At 49.1% G+C, this 16,066-nt stretch overlaps 2 protein-coding genes and 3 long non-coding RNA genes across 21 annotated transcripts; 3 read left to right on the top strand and 2 right to left on the bottom strand.

The window, feature by feature from the left end:
• Window positions 1–5,554: 5,554 nt before the first annotated feature.
• On the top strand, window positions 5,555–6,500 carry LOC309400123 (uncharacterized protein; the record flags this gene model as incomplete). 17 transcript variants are annotated; one of them, XM_081968461.1, is made up of 3 exons in its annotated part: window positions 5,573–5,666; window positions 5,751–5,834; window positions 5,937–6,500. In XM_081968461.1, exons 1-3 carry the CDS (start codon window positions 5,658–5,660, stop codon window positions 6,498–6,500), a joined length of 657 nt encoding a protein of 218 aa, XP_081824587.1. In that variant the 5' UTR covers window positions 5,573–5,657. The 17 variants fall into 17 exon arrangements, with proteins under 17 accessions (XP_081824581.1, XP_081824587.1, XP_081824590.1 ...); XM_081968464.1 differs by having other exon boundaries at window positions 5,772–5,834; XM_081968465.1 differs by having other exon boundaries at window positions 5,772–5,834; window positions 5,958–6,500.
• LOC309400138 lies at window positions 5,578–7,904 on the bottom strand. The gene is made up of 3 exons (XR_014176610.1): window positions 7,711–7,904; window positions 6,408–6,632; window positions 5,578–5,696 (listed from the first exon to the last, which is right to left on the bottom strand). It is a non-coding gene; the product is annotated as an uncharacterized lncRNA (long non-coding RNA).
• Window positions 7,905–8,745: 841 nt separating this feature from the next.
• LOC309400136 lies at window positions 8,746–10,937 on the top strand. Its single transcript, XR_014176608.1, has 2 exons — window positions 8,746–9,089; window positions 10,245–10,937. It is a non-coding gene; the product is annotated as an uncharacterized lncRNA (long non-coding RNA).
• LOC309400137 lies at window positions 10,256–11,229 on the bottom strand. Its single transcript, XR_014176609.1, has 2 exons — window positions 10,407–11,229; window positions 10,256–10,358 (listed from the first exon to the last, which is right to left on the bottom strand). It is a non-coding gene; the product is annotated as an uncharacterized lncRNA (long non-coding RNA).
• A 2,424-nt stretch (window positions 11,230–13,653) lies between these two features.
• LOC309400128 (protein S100-A1-like) lies at window positions 13,654–15,231 on the top strand. The gene is made up of 2 exons (XM_081968474.1): window positions 13,654–14,166; window positions 14,889–15,231. Exons 1-2 carry the CDS (start codon window positions 13,966–13,968, stop codon window positions 15,030–15,032), a joined length of 345 nt encoding a protein of 114 aa, XP_081824600.1. The 5' UTR covers window positions 13,654–13,965; the 3' UTR covers window positions 15,033–15,231.
• The last annotated feature ends 835 nt before the right edge of the window (window positions 15,232–16,066 follow it).

Consider the following 16,066-nt stretch of genomic DNA (forward strand, 5'->3'; position numbering starts at 1 on the left):
TTTGATTCCCAGAATTCCCCAGCCAGCAGAGGGTGGCCCATGTTTCTCCTCCTTGAATTTATCTTATTATCATTTTTTAAAAGGATGGAAACTTGGTTTTTGGGGGTGGGGGGGGGGCGAGGCAAGCTCTCTTGTCCGATTTTGATAACTGTCATCTTCACCAGTGTGGGAGGTGGAGCGGATCCTCCAGGTTCAGGAGCAGTCTACCACCAAGGGAAGGAGGAAAGGAAGCCGGAAGAGAGCAAATGACTCAATAAGCTTTCTGATGATTGAAACAACCGGATTATTCTTTTTTTTCATCTCTTTCCCAGGTTCCTTGAAGTCCACCAGGATGAACTTCCAGAATCCGCAGTGCGGTCAAAACTCCTTTTTCCCCCCACCTCAGCAGTGTGGCCCCCAACCTCAGCAGTGGGGCTACCCCCCACCTCAGCAGGGGGGCTGCCCCCCACCTCAGCCGTACTACTCTCAACCTCAGCCGTACTACTCTCAACCTCAGCCATACTACCCCGCTACTCAGCCGGGCTACAACCCATGTCCTCCGGGCTACCGCCCATGTTAGCCGTGCGGCCCCCTCCCCCCCAGCAACGCGACCGCAAGTAGAAGGACCAAAATCCAAGATGCTGTTTAGAAGCTGTTGAAGGCAACGTCCGGAAGGGGAACGGAGAAGGAGAAGGTCCATCTCTTGGCTTCCAACCTCAACCCAACACGGAAGCCCACCAAGAAAACAAGACCTGGGAATCGATGCTTTGAGACGCCATCCACGCAACTCCGGGTTGGCTTATTACGTTGGCTTCTCGAAGGCCCACCCAACCACCGAAGGCCCACGCGGATGGAGAACTCGGCAGCCAAAACCATCATGAAAACTTCCAAGCAGAACCGGTCTCCTTAATCATGTCATCGTCTTCTCCTGTCTTCCCCCTTCTGGCGTTTTGCCCTACGCTCTGCTTGTCCCCTGGCAAAATGTTATTAAAATGCATGAATTAGCCGGCATTGGAGAGTTGCCTTTCTGTGGGGCCTTTGGGTGTGGGTGCGGGGAGGAAGTCAAGAGGGCAGGACCAGAAACAATGGTTGGAAACTAAACAAGGAGAGAAGCAACCTTGTATGGAGGAGAAACTTCCTAACAGTGGGGGCAATGAACCAGTGGAATGGCTTGCCACTGGAAGTTGTGGGTTTTCCCTCACTGGAGGTTTTTAAGAAGAGACTAGATAGTCATATGAAATGGGATAGGTTCTCCTGTTTGAGCAGGGGGGTGGACTATAAGATCTCCAAGGTCTCTTTCAGTTCTGTTATTCTGCTATTGTGCTACTCTATTCCTTCCTTCCTTCCTTCCTTTCTTCTCCCTCACTGGGGGGTTTCAAGAAGAGATTGGAAAACCATTTGTCTGTAATGGGATATAGTCTCCTACTTGAGCAGGGGGCTGGACTAGAAGACCTCCAAGATCCCTTCCAGCTCTAATCTACTCTGTTCTACTCTACTCTATTTCTTATTCTATTCTATTCCATTTTACTCTACTCTTCTCTATTCTACTCTACTCTCTGTTCTATTCTATTCTACTCTATTCTACTCTATTCTACTCTACTCGACCACAATGGCCCTGTAGGATGGACTACTGGCCAGATTTCAGACACAACATTCAACCATGTTTCACCAAGACTTTCTCAAGGTCACTAGAAGGTCAGGGGTCAGGCTTGATCTACAAAAAACACAGGTCAACTTACGACCACCATTATGGCCATTTCTCACACTTATGACCATGTCACCACCACATGATCAAATTCAGATGCTTGGCAATTGGTTCATATCGCTGACCGTCAGGTCATCCCTTTTTGCGACCTTCTTGACCAGCCAATTCAAAGGGGAAGCCAGGTTCCCTTAACGACCGTGTTCCTAACTTTAACCACTGCAAGGATTCACTTAACAACGGTGGCCAGGAAGGTCGGGAAACGGGGCAAAATCCACTTAGCCAGTATCAACGGGGCTCAAACAACACAACTTCCAGATGGGACACTAAGAGCATCCATGGATGGCTCAGGAGAGGGGTCTCCAAAGGTGGTCACTTTAAGACTTGGTGGACCTCAACTCCCAGAATTCCTTTGTCAGCCGAGGAATTCTGGGAGCTGAAATCCATCAGTCCTACAGTAGCCAAGTTCGGAGACCCCTGACTTAGAAGGTTAAAGACTGCATGCAACAAGGATTTCGTGATGAACCTTCTGAGATGGTTGAGTTGTGGTCCATCATGTCTACACTTCCAAAGAAGAGTCCACTTCTTGTGTCCTTCATCCAGGTGTGTTTCAATAGCCAGCAACAGGGAGGATGAGTGTGTCTGTGTGTGTGTATTTGGTTTCTTCATTCAATCTTAAGTTCTCCTGGCCCAAAGTCTACGTATTTTTAATAACCATTATTAAATGATTAGGTAATACGCTTCTGAGCCTCCTCCAGGGACAACAAGCAGCCACCCACCTCTGTAGGAGACCCTCCCCAATTCCAGGCAAACGACTGTCTAGTCTCTTCTTTCAAAACCTCCATTGATGGATCATTCACAACTCCTGGAGGGAAGCCGCTCCATTGATGCATTGTTCTCTTGAAATCTAATTAACTTTAGTTCAGGTTGGGCTTTCTCCGGAAGCCACTGGTATCAAAAGCGTCATAAGTGCAAGTCATTAAAAAAAAGGGTCATAAGTTCAAGGCCAAATAATAATTCATGGATTCATTGTCCCATTTCGTTCAAACAGAAGAGCGGAGTGGAGTGGAATTTGAATAGAATAAGAAATAGAATAAGATAACTGCTATTGGAAAGAACAGGATTGTTCGTATTGCATTGTGTAAATGTGTCGTACGTCTTAAGTTTTGTGTGTGTGCATTTTACATGTTTGTTAATTATATTGAAAAATTGGGGGCGGGTGGGAAAGAAATAGAATAAGAAATAGCAAATCGATTTGAATCAAATAGGAGCTGGAAGGGACTTTGGAGGTCTTCTAGTCCAGCCCCCTGCTCAAGTAGGAGACCCTATTCCATTACAGACAAATGGTTTTCCAATCAGTTCTTTTTTTATATTAAAGGTTGTTTTTATTTATTTTATTTTATTTTCATAACATATAATCACATGTACACTAATACATAACCAACATCATATTGTATTATTAAATGTTTACGTCAATTCATCTTACCAACAACTCCCAAAAACCAATTTTTGTCTCTTCTGCTCTCCATATACTATATTTGTACTTTATCCATCACTTCCTTCTCCCTCTCTCCTCTCCCTCCCTACCTCCTTTCTTCCCTCTGTCATCCTTCCTTTCTCTACTTCCCCTTCCTCTCCCCTTCTCCTCTCTCCCCTTTCCACTCCTCCTTTCTCTCCTCCTTTTCCTATCTCTCTCCTTCCCTCTCTCCTCTACTTCCCACTCTTCATCTCATTTACTTGGTCTATTTCAGCTTCTGTGCCAGCTCCCTTTTAGGTTGATGGTATTTATAATTCCTTTCCAATATACATATTTAATTTTTCTCCTCCTTTTTAGTAAAAAAAAAACCCAAATATAACAGAAAAGTATACATATATAGTCATTGTGCTTTAAAAATAAAACCCTCCAGCCTAAGTTTGGCCAAGATGTAGACCTATTCCTCGCTATAATCATCATTATCTTTATATAATTATACATCCTTACACGCCCCAGAAAAAGATTCTGTCTTTTTGCCTCAATAGTTTCCCATTGTAGGTATATTTCATGTCCCCCCTCCCTTTTTCCATATCTTGGATTGGATTACCCTTAATTGTCTCTGGATGGGAATCCTCGCTGTTCAATGTTTCACTTCTCGTAATCGATTTAAAAAAAATAAACATATTTTGACCCAATCTTAGTTGTCCTTCTATTGTCATATTCAATCAGTTCGCAACTCAATTTAATTATCATGTTAAAAAGTTGGATCACAAGCCTCTGCTTTGCCACCTCCCCATATCACTTTCATATTTCTCCATATTCCATATATTTTAACCTTTATTGAGCTGTCTTTCCATTATCATATATTCAACCAGTTAGCAACTCCACTTTATTGTCACCGTTTAGGAATAAAGCCCTTATCTTTATGGTGGTTTTCCAATTTCTTCTTGAAACCCCTCAGTGATGGAGAAGGAAGGAAGGAAAAAATAAGAGTAGCAGAATAGCAGAATAACAGAGTTGGAAGGGGCCTTGGAGGTCTTCTAGTCCAGCCCCCTGCTAAAGGAGGAGAACCTATCCCATTTCAGTTAAGTAACTGTCTAGTCTCCTCTTAAAAACCTCCAATGATGGAGCTCTCAGAACTTCCAGTGGCAAGCCGTTCCACTGGTTCATTGCCTCCACTGTTAGGAAGTTTCTCCTCCATTCCAGGTTGCTTCTCTCCTTGATTAGTTTCCAACCATTGTTTCTGGTCCTGCCCTCTTGACTTCCTCCCCGCACCCACACCCAAAGGCCCCCACAGAAAGGCAACTCTCCAATGCCAGCTAATTTTAATAACATTTTGCCAGGGGACAAGCAGCGCACAGGGGAAGGCACCCGAAGGGGGAAGACAGGAGAAGACGATGATTAAGGATCAAGAGATCAGTCCTTCTGGAGCTTCTCATGATGGTTTTTGCTGCTGAGTTCTCCATCCGCGTGGGCCTTCGGTGGTTGAGTGGGCCTTCGAGAAGCCAACATAATAAGCCAACCCGGAGTTGCGTGAATGGCGTCTCAAAGCATCAATTCCCAGGTCTTGTTTTCTTGGTGGGCTTCCATGTTGGGTTGAGGTTGGAAGCCGAGAGATGGACCTTTTCCTTCTCCGTTCCCCTTCCGGACTTTACATTCAACAGCTTCTTTAACAGCATCTTGGATTTTGATCCTGCTCCCTGGGATATCACTGCTTGGTGCCCGACCGCTGAGGCGTGGCACCTGATTGCTGAAGTGTGGCGCCTGATGACTGAAAAGGGGCGCCTGACGGCTGAGGTGGAGCACCCGACGGCTGAGGCATGGTGCCCGATGACTGAGGTGGGGCGGCAGATGGCTGAGGAGGGACTCCAGATGGCTGAGGCGTGGCACCCGATGGCTGAGGTGGGACGCCCGACGTCTGAGGTGGGGCACCCGATGGCTGAGGTGGGACGCCCGACGTCTGAAGTGGGGCGGCAGATGGCTGAGGAGGGACTCCAGACGGCTGAGATGTGGCACCTGATGGCTGAGGTGGGACGCCTGACGGCTGAGATGGAGCACCCAATGGCTGAGGTGGGACACCCGACGACTGAGGTGGGGTGGCAGATGGCTGAGGAGGGACTCCAGACGGCTGAGGCGTGGCACCTGATGGCTGAGGAGGGACTCCAGACGGCTGAGGTGTGGCACCTGATGGCTGAGGAGGGACTCCAGACGGCTGAGGTGTGGCACCTGATGGCTGAGGAGGGACGCCCGACGACTGAGGTGGGGCGGCAGATGGCTGAGGAGGGACTCCAGACGGCTGAGGCATGGCACCCGATGGCTGAGGAGGGATGCCTGACATCTGAGGTGGGGCGGCAGATAGCTGAGGTGGGGCGCCCAACAGCTGAGGAATGATGGCCGATGCCTGAGGCGTGGCGGCTGACGCCTGAGACGGGACTCCAGATGGCTGAGGAGGGGTGCCTGACAGCTGAGGAGGGACGCCAGACGGCGGAGTAGGGACACTGGATGGCTGAGGTGGGGCGCAACACTGTTGAGGTGGGGCGCCTGACTGCGTAGGTGGGACACCTGATTGCTGAGGTGGGGCGCACCATTGCTGAGGTGGGGCGCCTGATTGCTGAGGTGGGGCGCACCATTGCTGAGGTGGGGCGCCTGATGGCTGAGGTGGGGCGCACCATTGCTGAGGTGGGGCGCTCCACTGTGTAGGTGGGGCGTACCACTGCTGTGGTGGGGTGCCTGATGGCTGAGGTGGGGCATACCAATGCTGAGGGGTGCACCAATGCTGAGAAGGGGCATACCACTGCTGAGGTGGGGCGCCTGATGGCTGAGGTGGGGCGCCTGATGGCTGAGGTGGGGCGTACCACTGCTGAGGTGGGGTGCCTGATGGCTGAGGTGGGGCGCCTGATGGCTGAGGTGGGGCGTACCACTGCTGAGGTGGGGCGCCTGATGGTTGAGGTGGGGCACCTGATGGCTGAGGTGGGGTGTACCAATGCTGAGGTGGGGTGCACCAATGCTGAGAAGGGGCATACCACTGCTGAGGTGGGGCGCCTGATGGCTGAGGTGGGGCGCCTGATGGCTGAGGTGGGGCACCTGATGGCTGAGGTGGGGCATACCACTGCTGAGGTGGGGCGCCTGATGGCTGAGGTGGAGTGTACCAATGCTGATGTGGGGCGCCTGATGGCTGAGGTGGGGCGTACCACTGCTGAGGTGGGGCGCCTGATGGCTGAGGTGGAGTGTACCAATGCTGATGTGGGGCACCTGATGGCTGAGGTGGGGCGTACCACTGCTGAGGTAGGGCGCCTGATGGCTGAGGGGCGTACCACTGCTGAGGTGGGGCGCCTGATTGTGTAGGTGGGGCGCTCCACTTTGTAGGTGGGGTGCACCAATGCTGAGGTAAGGCGCTCCACTGCGGAGGTTGGGGGGAAAAGGAGTTTTGAGTGCACTGCGGATTCTGGAAGTTCATCCTGGTGGACTTCAAAGAACCTGAGGAAAAGATGAAAAAAAGAATCTTCCGGTTGTTTCAATCATCAGAAAGCTTATTGGGTCATTTGCTCCCTTCCAGCTTCCTTTCCTGCTTCTCTTGGTGGTAGACTGCTCCTGAACCTGGAGGATCTGCTCCACCTCCCCCACTGGCAGAGATGACAGTAATCAAAATCCGACATGGCCACGGAATGCCCCCTAGAGTCTGGGACGATTAGCACATATGTGCGAGGGTTCGGATTTGTAACGATCTCAGCCAGGAAGCTAAAGAGGGTTTATTTGGTTTTTGTTGCTTTTTCAGCAAATCGATTGGACTCAATGAATCCAAGGCAAAATATAACATCCCAGTGTGTCCCCTAACTAAATTAAGCCAGGTTTTTTGTTCTTATTACTATAATTCAGGTGAGGCCAATCACCAGCTCCTAAATTCATAAGCCTGAACGAAACAATCTATTCCCAAGCAGGAGGATTTTTTCCCCCAATTTTTTGTGGTTTCTCCCAATGTGTAAATCTAGAAATAATCACCAAGGATTATTATTCTGGGAACAATGGACAAAACAGCCATTCCATTCAAGCACCTGCCAATAACCCAATTCTACTTAAAATCCACTTTCCTCCTTTGAAGTTTGCAACCTTCATTTGGGCTGGAAATAAATTAGAATTTAAGTTTAGGCTTAAGTTAAAATCTCCAGTTTTCAAGGGGCATAGAAGTACCCGCTAAAGATTAAAACAACCGCATTCAATTCAAGCACCCTGCACTAACTCACTTTCTTATTTTTTTTTTAAAAAAAAAACTGGGTTTTTTTTTCTTCCTCCACCATTGCAACTTTCATCCGAATTCAAACTGAAATAAATCTGAATTTAAATTTAGGGGTTATGTTAAAATCTTCAGGTTTTAAGGTGCATCGAAACAGCTGCTGAACGATGAAAACAGCTGCGTCCCATTCAATAACAGGGTTTTTTATTCCTTCCTTCCACCAAGATTGCAACCTTCCTCCGAATTCAAGCCGAAATAAATCTGAATTGAAGCTTTGCCGGCCTTTGGATGCTCAGGCTGGTGGAAGCAACCCAAGCAACTCACCTCGCCTGAGAGATCCGATCGGAGGAGTCTTCAGTAGCTCGGAGAGCGAAGTGAATTGAGGAAGGAGAAGCCTTGGAGAATCTATAAAGCAGCCGCTGAATATTTCCTTGGCATCGAGTCCTTCCTTATTCGATTTTTATGTGGCCATTTATGGCATTACTCACAGCCGCAGGGCTAAACCATGATTGGGAAGGGAGTTAATTATTTGCCATTCACCCAGAGATAAGGGCCTTGTTGCCTTATCAGATCTGGGTTGATGCCCTCCTCCACCTCCCCTCCTCTTCCTCTGGAGGAGGAGGAGGAATGGCATTTCTGGAGTCCTGCTCGGAAAGCAGAAAATAAAATGGAAATAGTAAGAATGTGGGGAGTTCTCGACTTACGGCAGGTCGCTTAGGGAGGGTTTGACTTTAACATTGGCCGCTGGGCTTCTAGCGTAGTGACCAAAACTGGATGCAGGACTCTAGGTGTGGTCTTACTAAGGCTTTATGGAGTGGTATTATAACGCCTTGCTGAGACTAGACTTGGAATCCTGCGTCCAGTTTTGGTCTCCACGATGTAGAAAAGATGTGGAGACTCTAGAAAGAGTGCAGAGAAGAGCAAGAAAGAGGATTAGGGGACTGGAGGCTAAAACATATGAAGAACGGTTGCAGGAACTGAGTATGTTTAGCTTAAGAGAAAGAAGGACTAGGGGAGACATGATAGCAGTCTTCCAATATCTCAGGGGTTGCCCCAAAGAAGAGGGAGTCAAGCTATTTTCCAAGGCACCTGTGGACAGAACAAGAAGCAATGGGTGGAAACTAATCAAGGAGAGAAGCAACCTAGAAGTTGTGAATGCCCCAACACTGGAAGTCTTTAAGAAGAGGTTGGAGAGCCATTTGTCTGTAGCAGTATAGGGTTTCCTGCCTAAGCAGGGGGTTGGACTAGAAGACCTCCAAGGTCTGTACACCTCCCCGAGTCCCTACGGGGAGAGGGGGCGGTCTATAAATTTAATAAACCTAAACCTAAACCTTCCAACTTTGCTATTCTATTCTGTTCTTCTATTTGAACAAAATGGAAAGTCAAATATAATCCATTGACGAATTGGTCTCATGACCAGAAAGTGTCTCCTTGAGTCTTGTTTACCATGGGTAGCTGTTTTTCTGGAAACCATTTATATCAAAAGCGTCATAAATGGCAGTCATAAAAAAAAGGGGACATAAGTTCAAGGCCAAGGCACTCTTGAGTAATGCGATAAAGAGCCACACAAACATCAAATAAGGAGGAAGTCGCCCTTGGAATATTCAGCGGCTGCTTTATAAGTTCTGCAAGGTTTCTCCTTCCTCAATTCACTTCGCTCTCCGAGCTACTGAAGACTCCTCCGATCAGATCTTCCAGCTGAGGTGAGTTATTGAATGGGACATGGCTGTTTTCATCGTTAAGAGGCTGTTTTGATGCACCTTAAAACCTGAAGATTTTAACTAAAGACCTCCATTTAAATTCAGATTTATTTCACTTTGAATTTGGATGAATCTTGGTGGAAGGAAGGAATAAAAAACCCTGTTATTGAATGGGACATGGCTGCTTTCATCGTTAAGCGGCTGTTTTGATGCACCTGAAAAGCTGAAGGTTTATCTTAACACCTGAATTTAAATTCAGATTTATTTCCGTTTGAATTCAGACGAAAATTGCAATCGTAGAGGAAGGAAAAAAATCCAGTGTCTTGTTTATTGCAATGTGCTTGAATTGAATACATCTCTTTTAACTGTGGGCGGCTGTTTCGATGCACCTTAAAAATCTTGAAGGTTTTAACTTAAGGCGACGCTTAAATTCAGATGTATTTATTTCAGAGTCGGATGAAGGTAGCAATCATGGAGGAAGAAGGATTATTGAAAGGTGCTTGAATTGAAGGCAGCTGTTTTAAGCTTTAGAGAGTGCTTCTATGCACCTTAAAACCTGAAGATTTATCTTAACACCTACATTTAAATTCCAATTGATTTCAGTTTGAATTCAGATGAAAATGGCAATCAGGGAGGAAGAGGGAAACGCAGTTTATAAACAACAAACTGAGTTATTGCAGGGCGCTTGAATTGAATGCGTCTTAGCCACTGAGCCCTTCAATTCCACTTTAGCTTCTTGCAATTCTGGAAGTTTGCAATTTTGTCTGTGCAACTGTAGGATTTTTTTCCCGAATACAATACAATACAATAGTAGTGTTGGAAGGGACCTTGGAGGTCTTCTAGTCCAACCCCTTAAGTCGCCTTAAGGCCCGTGGACTTCGATTCCCAGAATCGGCAAGTAACCAGAGGGTGACTTGAATTTATCTTATTATCGTTTTTTTTAAAAGGACAGAAACTTGGTTTCGGGGGGGCGAGGCAAGCTCTCTTGTCCGATTTTGTCATCTTCACCAGTAAGGGAGGTGGAGCGGATCCTCCAGGTTCAGGAGCAGTCTACCACCAAGGGAAGCAGGAAAGGAAGCCGGAAGGGAGCAAATGACTCAATAAGCTTTCTGATGATTGAAACAACCGGATTATTCTTTTTTTTCATCTCTTTCCCAGGTTCCTTGAAGTCCACCAGGATGTCCTACCAGAATCCGCAGTGCAGTCAAAACTCCTTTTTCCCCCAACCTCAGCAGTGTGGCCCCCCACCTCAGCAGTGGGGCTGTCCCCCACCTCAGCAGTGGGGCAATCCCCCACCCCAGCAGTGGGGCAATCCCCCACCCCAGCAGTGGGGCTGCCCCCCACCTCAGCCATGCTACATCCCATGTCAGCCCTGCTACCCCGTATGTCCACCATGCTACCGCCCATGTTAGCCGTGCGCCCCCCCCCCCAGCAACGCTACCGCAAGTAGAAGGACCAAAATCCAAGATGCTGTTTAGAAGCTGTTGAAGGCAACGTCCGGAAGGGGAACGGAGGGGAACGGAGAAGGAGAAGGTCCATCTCTCGGCTTCCAACCTCAACCCAACACGGAAGCCCACCAAGAAAACAAGACCTGGGAATTGATGCTTTGAGACGCCATCCACGCAACTCCGGGGTGGCTTATTTCGTTGGCTTCTCGAAGGCCCACCCAACCACCGAAGGCCCACGCGGATGGAGAACTCGGCCGCCAAAACCATCATGAGGACTCCCAAGAAGAACCGGTCTCCTGATCCTTAATCATTGTCTTCTCCTGTCTTCCCCCGTCGGGTGCCTTCCCCTGCGCTCTGCTTGTCCCCTGGCAAAATGTTATTAAAATGCATGAATTAGCCGGCATTGGAGAGTTTCCTTTCTGTGGGGCCTTTGGGTGTGGGTGCGGGGAGGAAGTCAAGAGGGCAGGACAGGAAACAATGGTTGGAAACTAATCAAGGAGTGAAGCAACCTGGAATGGAGGAGAAACTTCCTAACTGGGGACAATGAACCAGTGGAAGTGCTTGCCACTAGAAGTTGTGAGAGCTCCCTCACTGGAGGTTTTTAAGAAGAGACTAGACAGTTATTTATCTGAAATGGGATAGGTTCTCCTGCTTGAGCAGGGGGCTGGGTTAGCCATAGTTCGATTCCCAGTAAGGGTATGAGAGCTAAATAGCTTGAAATAGATCTATACTAGTCTCCCTTTATTTATTTATCAGCACAAATGCAACACACACACACACATACACAAACAGACAGATAGATAGATAGCTTACTATATTCATACTGTTTGTATGTATGTATGTGTGTGTATGTATGTATATATATAGGAGAGCCTGTGGCTTAGTGGCTATATATATATATTTTCGTAGATTTTCACGGGTGAAAATAGCTTGCTTCCAGAAGTTGTGAATGCCCCAACACTGGAAGTCTTTAAGAAGATGTTGGATAGCCATCTGTCTGAAACGGTATAGGGTTTCCTGCCTAGGCAGGGGGTTGGACTAGAAGACCTCCAAGGTCCCTTCCAACTCTGCTATTGTATTGTATTGATACATATAGATATACAGTATATAAGAAAAGAAGAATAAAGCTTTCGTATTGGGAATTTATTGGGAAAATATCGGTCACATTCACCCCCAAAATGGTATATATTGCAGGCCTGGAGTTGTGTGGGTAAGGCTTGGGTGGCTACGGTAACATTCCAGATGGAAATTGCAGCCGTCCTGGGGAAGAAGAAGGGAAAAAAAAGGACCGGAGCTGTGACACAAGAACAGGATTGCTCAATTCTTTTGGGGACAGGAAATGAGACAAAGAGAAGAATGAAAAGGCCAGCAGAATTCAGATGGCTGGAATGAAGGCCCAGCCCCAGCAAATAGCTGAGATTTGTCACTTGGACTCTTGCAAAATCGGATTTTAATGCTTGCTAGGAAGGGAGAGGTTGGAAGAGCTGGGCGCCCTCTGGTGGGGGGTGGCTGGCGTTGCATCCGGGGCTCATTCTCGACTTAATGACCACAACGGATCCCGCCGTTTCTGTTGCTAAGCGAGACGATCGTTAAAAGGTGAGCGTCGTCCCATTTTGACGGCCTATCTTGCCGCGGTTGTGAAGTGGATCACGGCAGTTGTGGAGTTAGTCACACGGCCGTTAAGCGAATCCGGCTTTGCCGTGGACTATCGGAAGGTCGCAAAGAGGGATCACAGAACCCCCAGGGGCTGCGACCGTCCTAACGGTGAGTCGGTGGCCAAGTTCTGAATTTGGAATCGCGTGACCGCGGGGGACGGCCGTTAAGCGTGAAAGAAAGGAGCTAAGTCGCTCTTTTGAGTGCCGTTGTAACTTTGAGTGGTCATTAAATGGACGGTTGTAAGTCGAGGACTTGTATGCCCAACAAAAGGATCTTTTATTAGGAGCACCACTGCTTCGCAAACACATTTTTTCCCCAAACACGGTGTTGGCGGAAGATTCTCCGCCTTAATTTTCTTCATCCAGCGACGCTTTGAGGCTTGTAACGCCCCGACATTGGTCATAAAACGAGGACGATCTGTGCTTCTGCCAGAGATCGGTCTTCCCGTTTATTGGCTCCGCCTCCGTTTGCTCCTGGTTCCGCCCCACGAGTTGGCCCTTCCTTTGGGCTCCGCCTCTCACCCTGACGGAGCTCCAAGCAAATCGACCCGCTTTATCCGTTTTTTGGGACTTCCCACCGGTGGTGGACGTTGCTGTCCAGCCTGGCCTGAACTGATTTTGGCCCTGGTCAACAGGACAAAACCAAGAGCCCCATTTCAATAATTCATTCCATCTTCGTGCATGATTTATGCCGAAACAATTTAGACGTCCTTTGAGTTCTCGGCCCGTAACGCGAACTCGGATCCTTTCCTCGTCCCGGTGTTTGGTTTCGTGGCGCCTCTTGTCCTCCTCCGATTTGGATTCCACAAAGACCCTTTTCATGCCGGTCATCTGAGCTGCCTCTGGAGATGGTCCCCATTGTCCACTCGGAGATGGCCAGAGACACTCAATCCCTCGTCTCGTCTCTTGTATCGGTTACCCCTTCGGCAAGAGAGGCCGCGGCGGCAACCGGAGCCTCCCTGGACATAGTGGTAATCCTCAAGTTGGAAGGGACCTTGGAGGTTGTCTAGTCCAACCCCGTAATCAGGCAGGAGACCCTAGACCATTTCAGAAAAATGGTTTTCCAATCTCTTCTTGAAAACTCCGGAAGGAAGGAAGGAAGGAAGGAAGGAAGGAAGGAAGGAAGGAAGGAAGGAAGGAAGGAAGGAAGGAAGGAAGGAAGGAAGGAAGGAAGGAAGGAAGGAAGGAAGGAAGGAAGGAAGACAGAGGAAAGAAATAAAATGGGAGAGAGGGAGGAAAAGGGATGGGAGGGAGGGTGGGAGGAAGGAAGGAAAAGAGATAGGTAGATAAATAGGTTGATGGAAGGGAAGGAGGGAAGGAAGGAAGGTAGATGTGTAGATAAATAGGTGAAGGGAAGGAAGGAAGGAAGGAAGGAGGCTAGATAGATAAATAGACGGTTGGGTAGGAAAGAAGGAAGACAGGAAGGAAATAAGATGGGAGGGAGGGAGGAAAACGGATGGGAAGGAGGGTGCGATGAAGGAAAAGAGATGGCTAGATAGATAAATAGGTGGATGGGAAGGAAGGAAAAGGATGGGAGGGAGGAAAACAGACGGAGGGAGGGAGAAAGGAATATAGATAGAAGGATAGATAGATAGGTGGATGGAAGGGAAGGAAGGTATGAAGGAAAGGATGAAGATGGGTAGATGAATAGCAGAAGGGAAGAAAGGAAGGAGTGGGAAGAAAACGGAGGGAGGGAGGAAGATAGATAGATGGATATATAGAAAAATAGGTGGAGGGAAGGGAGGAAGGGAAGAAGGATGGAAGGAAAGGAAAGGAATGAAAGTGTTTTCTCTCTCTCTCTCTCTTTCTCTCTCCCCCCCCCCCCCAGGCCCCAGGATGGCGTCGCAATTGGAGACGGCCGTGGATGCCCTCATCTCCGTCTTCCACAATTACTCGGGCAAGGAAGGGGACAAGTATAAGCTGAGCAAGAAGGAGCTGAAAGAATTGCTGGAGAAGGAGCTGGGCGGCCTCTTGGAGGTAGGACAGACAGACGTCTCTCCCCCCCCCCCGTCCTTCTGTTTAAATTGGGGTTTTCTCCCCCCCTCCTCCCCGGTTCCTCTCTTCAATCCGTCAGAATAGAGATGGGAGGCACTCTGGTCGTCTTCTAATCTAGGGAAGAGAAGGACCCGGGGGGGGGGGACGGACGGACGGACGGACAGGATAGGAGTCTTCCAATATTTGGGGGAGGGGGGGGCGCCCCAAAGAAGAGGGGGGGGTCAACTTATTCTCCAAAGCACCACAATGGATGGAAACTAACCAAGGAGAGAAGCAACCTGGAACCAAGGAGGAATTTCCTGACATTGAGAACAATTAAGCAGTGGGACCGCTTGCCACCAGAAGTTGAAGGTTTTTAAGAAGAGGCTAGACAGCCGTTGGAATGGGGCTCCTGCTTGAGCAGGGGGCTGGACTAGAAGACCTCCAAGGTCCCTTCCAGCTCCATTGTGACTCATCCAACTTTGGCTCAACTTCTAAGGCAGGACTAGAACTCCCGGTCTCCTGGTGATGGGCCCGAAGTCACCCAGCTCGCTTTTGTGCCTATGGCGGGACTAGAACTCCCATTCTCCTGGTGTGATTGGCCCAAAGTCACCCAGACGGATATGGTGCCGAAAGTGGGACTAGAACTCCCAGTCTCCTAGTCATGAGCCTACAGTCACCCAGCTGGCGTTCACCCCCGAATCCTGCTCCGCTTTCTATTCCAGACCCAGAGGGATCCAGAGGTGGTGGACAAGATCATGCACGATCTGGACGAGAACGGCGATGGGGAGGTCGATTTCCAGGAGTTCGTGATCCTGGTGGCGGCCTTAACCGTGGCCTGCAACCCTTTCTTTTCGGAGGAAACCTGAGCGCCTGGCGGCCGTCGCAGGAACGCAAAGCTTTGGAGGGGGGGGCGGTTTAAGCCCAGCGGCCGTTTGCTGTCCCTTTGCAACGCCTTCTCCCCCCCCCCTCTCTCTCGGCTTCTCTGCCCGCCTGGTAGCACCCCGAGGTGCCTTGTAACCGCCTGCCGAGGGAGCGCTGCTGATTAAAGCTGTTTTGTGTGCACTGCGCCTGGTTTGGTCTTTCGGGAGGGGGGGGCGTCAGGGAAAGCAGGGGGGGGCGTTGGGGGAAGAGGGGTGGAAGGCAGTATGGGGCTCCTAAGCCAAGAGGGATGCGGTGACTCAGTGGCTAAGACGCTGAGCTTGTCGATGAGAAAGGTCGGCGGTTCGAATCCCTAGTGCCGCATAACGGAGTGAGCTCCCGTTCCTTGTCCCAGCTTCTGCCAAACTAGCAGTTCGAAAGCACTTAAAAAATGCAAGTAGGAAAACAGGAGCCACCTTTGGTGGGAAGGGAACAGAGTTCTGTGCGCCTTCGGTGCTAAGTCATGCCGGCCACATGACCACGGAGACATCTTCGGACAGTGCTGGCTCTTCGGCTTTGAAACGGAGGTGAGCACCGCCCCCTAGAGTCTGGAACGAGTAGCACAGATGTGCGAGGGGAACCTTTACTTTTACCTTACAACCTGAACTTACAACCATTCATGCAGTGGCTGTTCAGAGTTACGACGACACTGCAAAAAAGTGATTCAGGACCTGTCCTCACACTTACGACCATCATCTGGCATCTTCCCAGGTCACGTGGTAACCGCCCTGTATTTACAATACAGCTAGTCCTCCCAAGAGGGGAGCTTGGGGGAAGCAGGGAGGTAGACCCAGGGCCATAGCAGGAGTCTGGTTTTACGGGTGCAGTCACAAAATGGTCCCCGGGGGCTTGGGCAGCAAAATGCAAACACACTTTTCCATACAGGGAGAACCAGCCATGCTGCGAACAGCCTCTTTGGGAATCAACTCCGAGGTTTAAAAGAAGGGGAGACAAAGGAAAACCTTTTATTAAAAAGTTAAAA

Source organism: Natrix helvetica, assembly GCF_964273705.1.
Source record: "Natrix helvetica genome assembly, chromosome: 16".
NCBI classification, from domain to species: domain Eukaryota; kingdom Metazoa; phylum Chordata; class Lepidosauria; order Squamata; family Natricidae; genus Natrix; species Natrix helvetica.

Excerpts from the sequence above, each read along its gene's own strand:
- LOC309400128 (XM_081968474.1), top strand. The coding sequence starts at position 13,966 with ATGAAAGTGTTTTCTCTCTCTCTCTCTCTTTCTCTCTCCCCCCCCCCC. Across the intron at positions 14,167-14,888 it reads AGCTGGGCGGCCTCTTGGAG|ACCCAGAGGGATCCAGAGGT; the intron begins GTAGGACAGACA and ends TTTCTATTCCAG.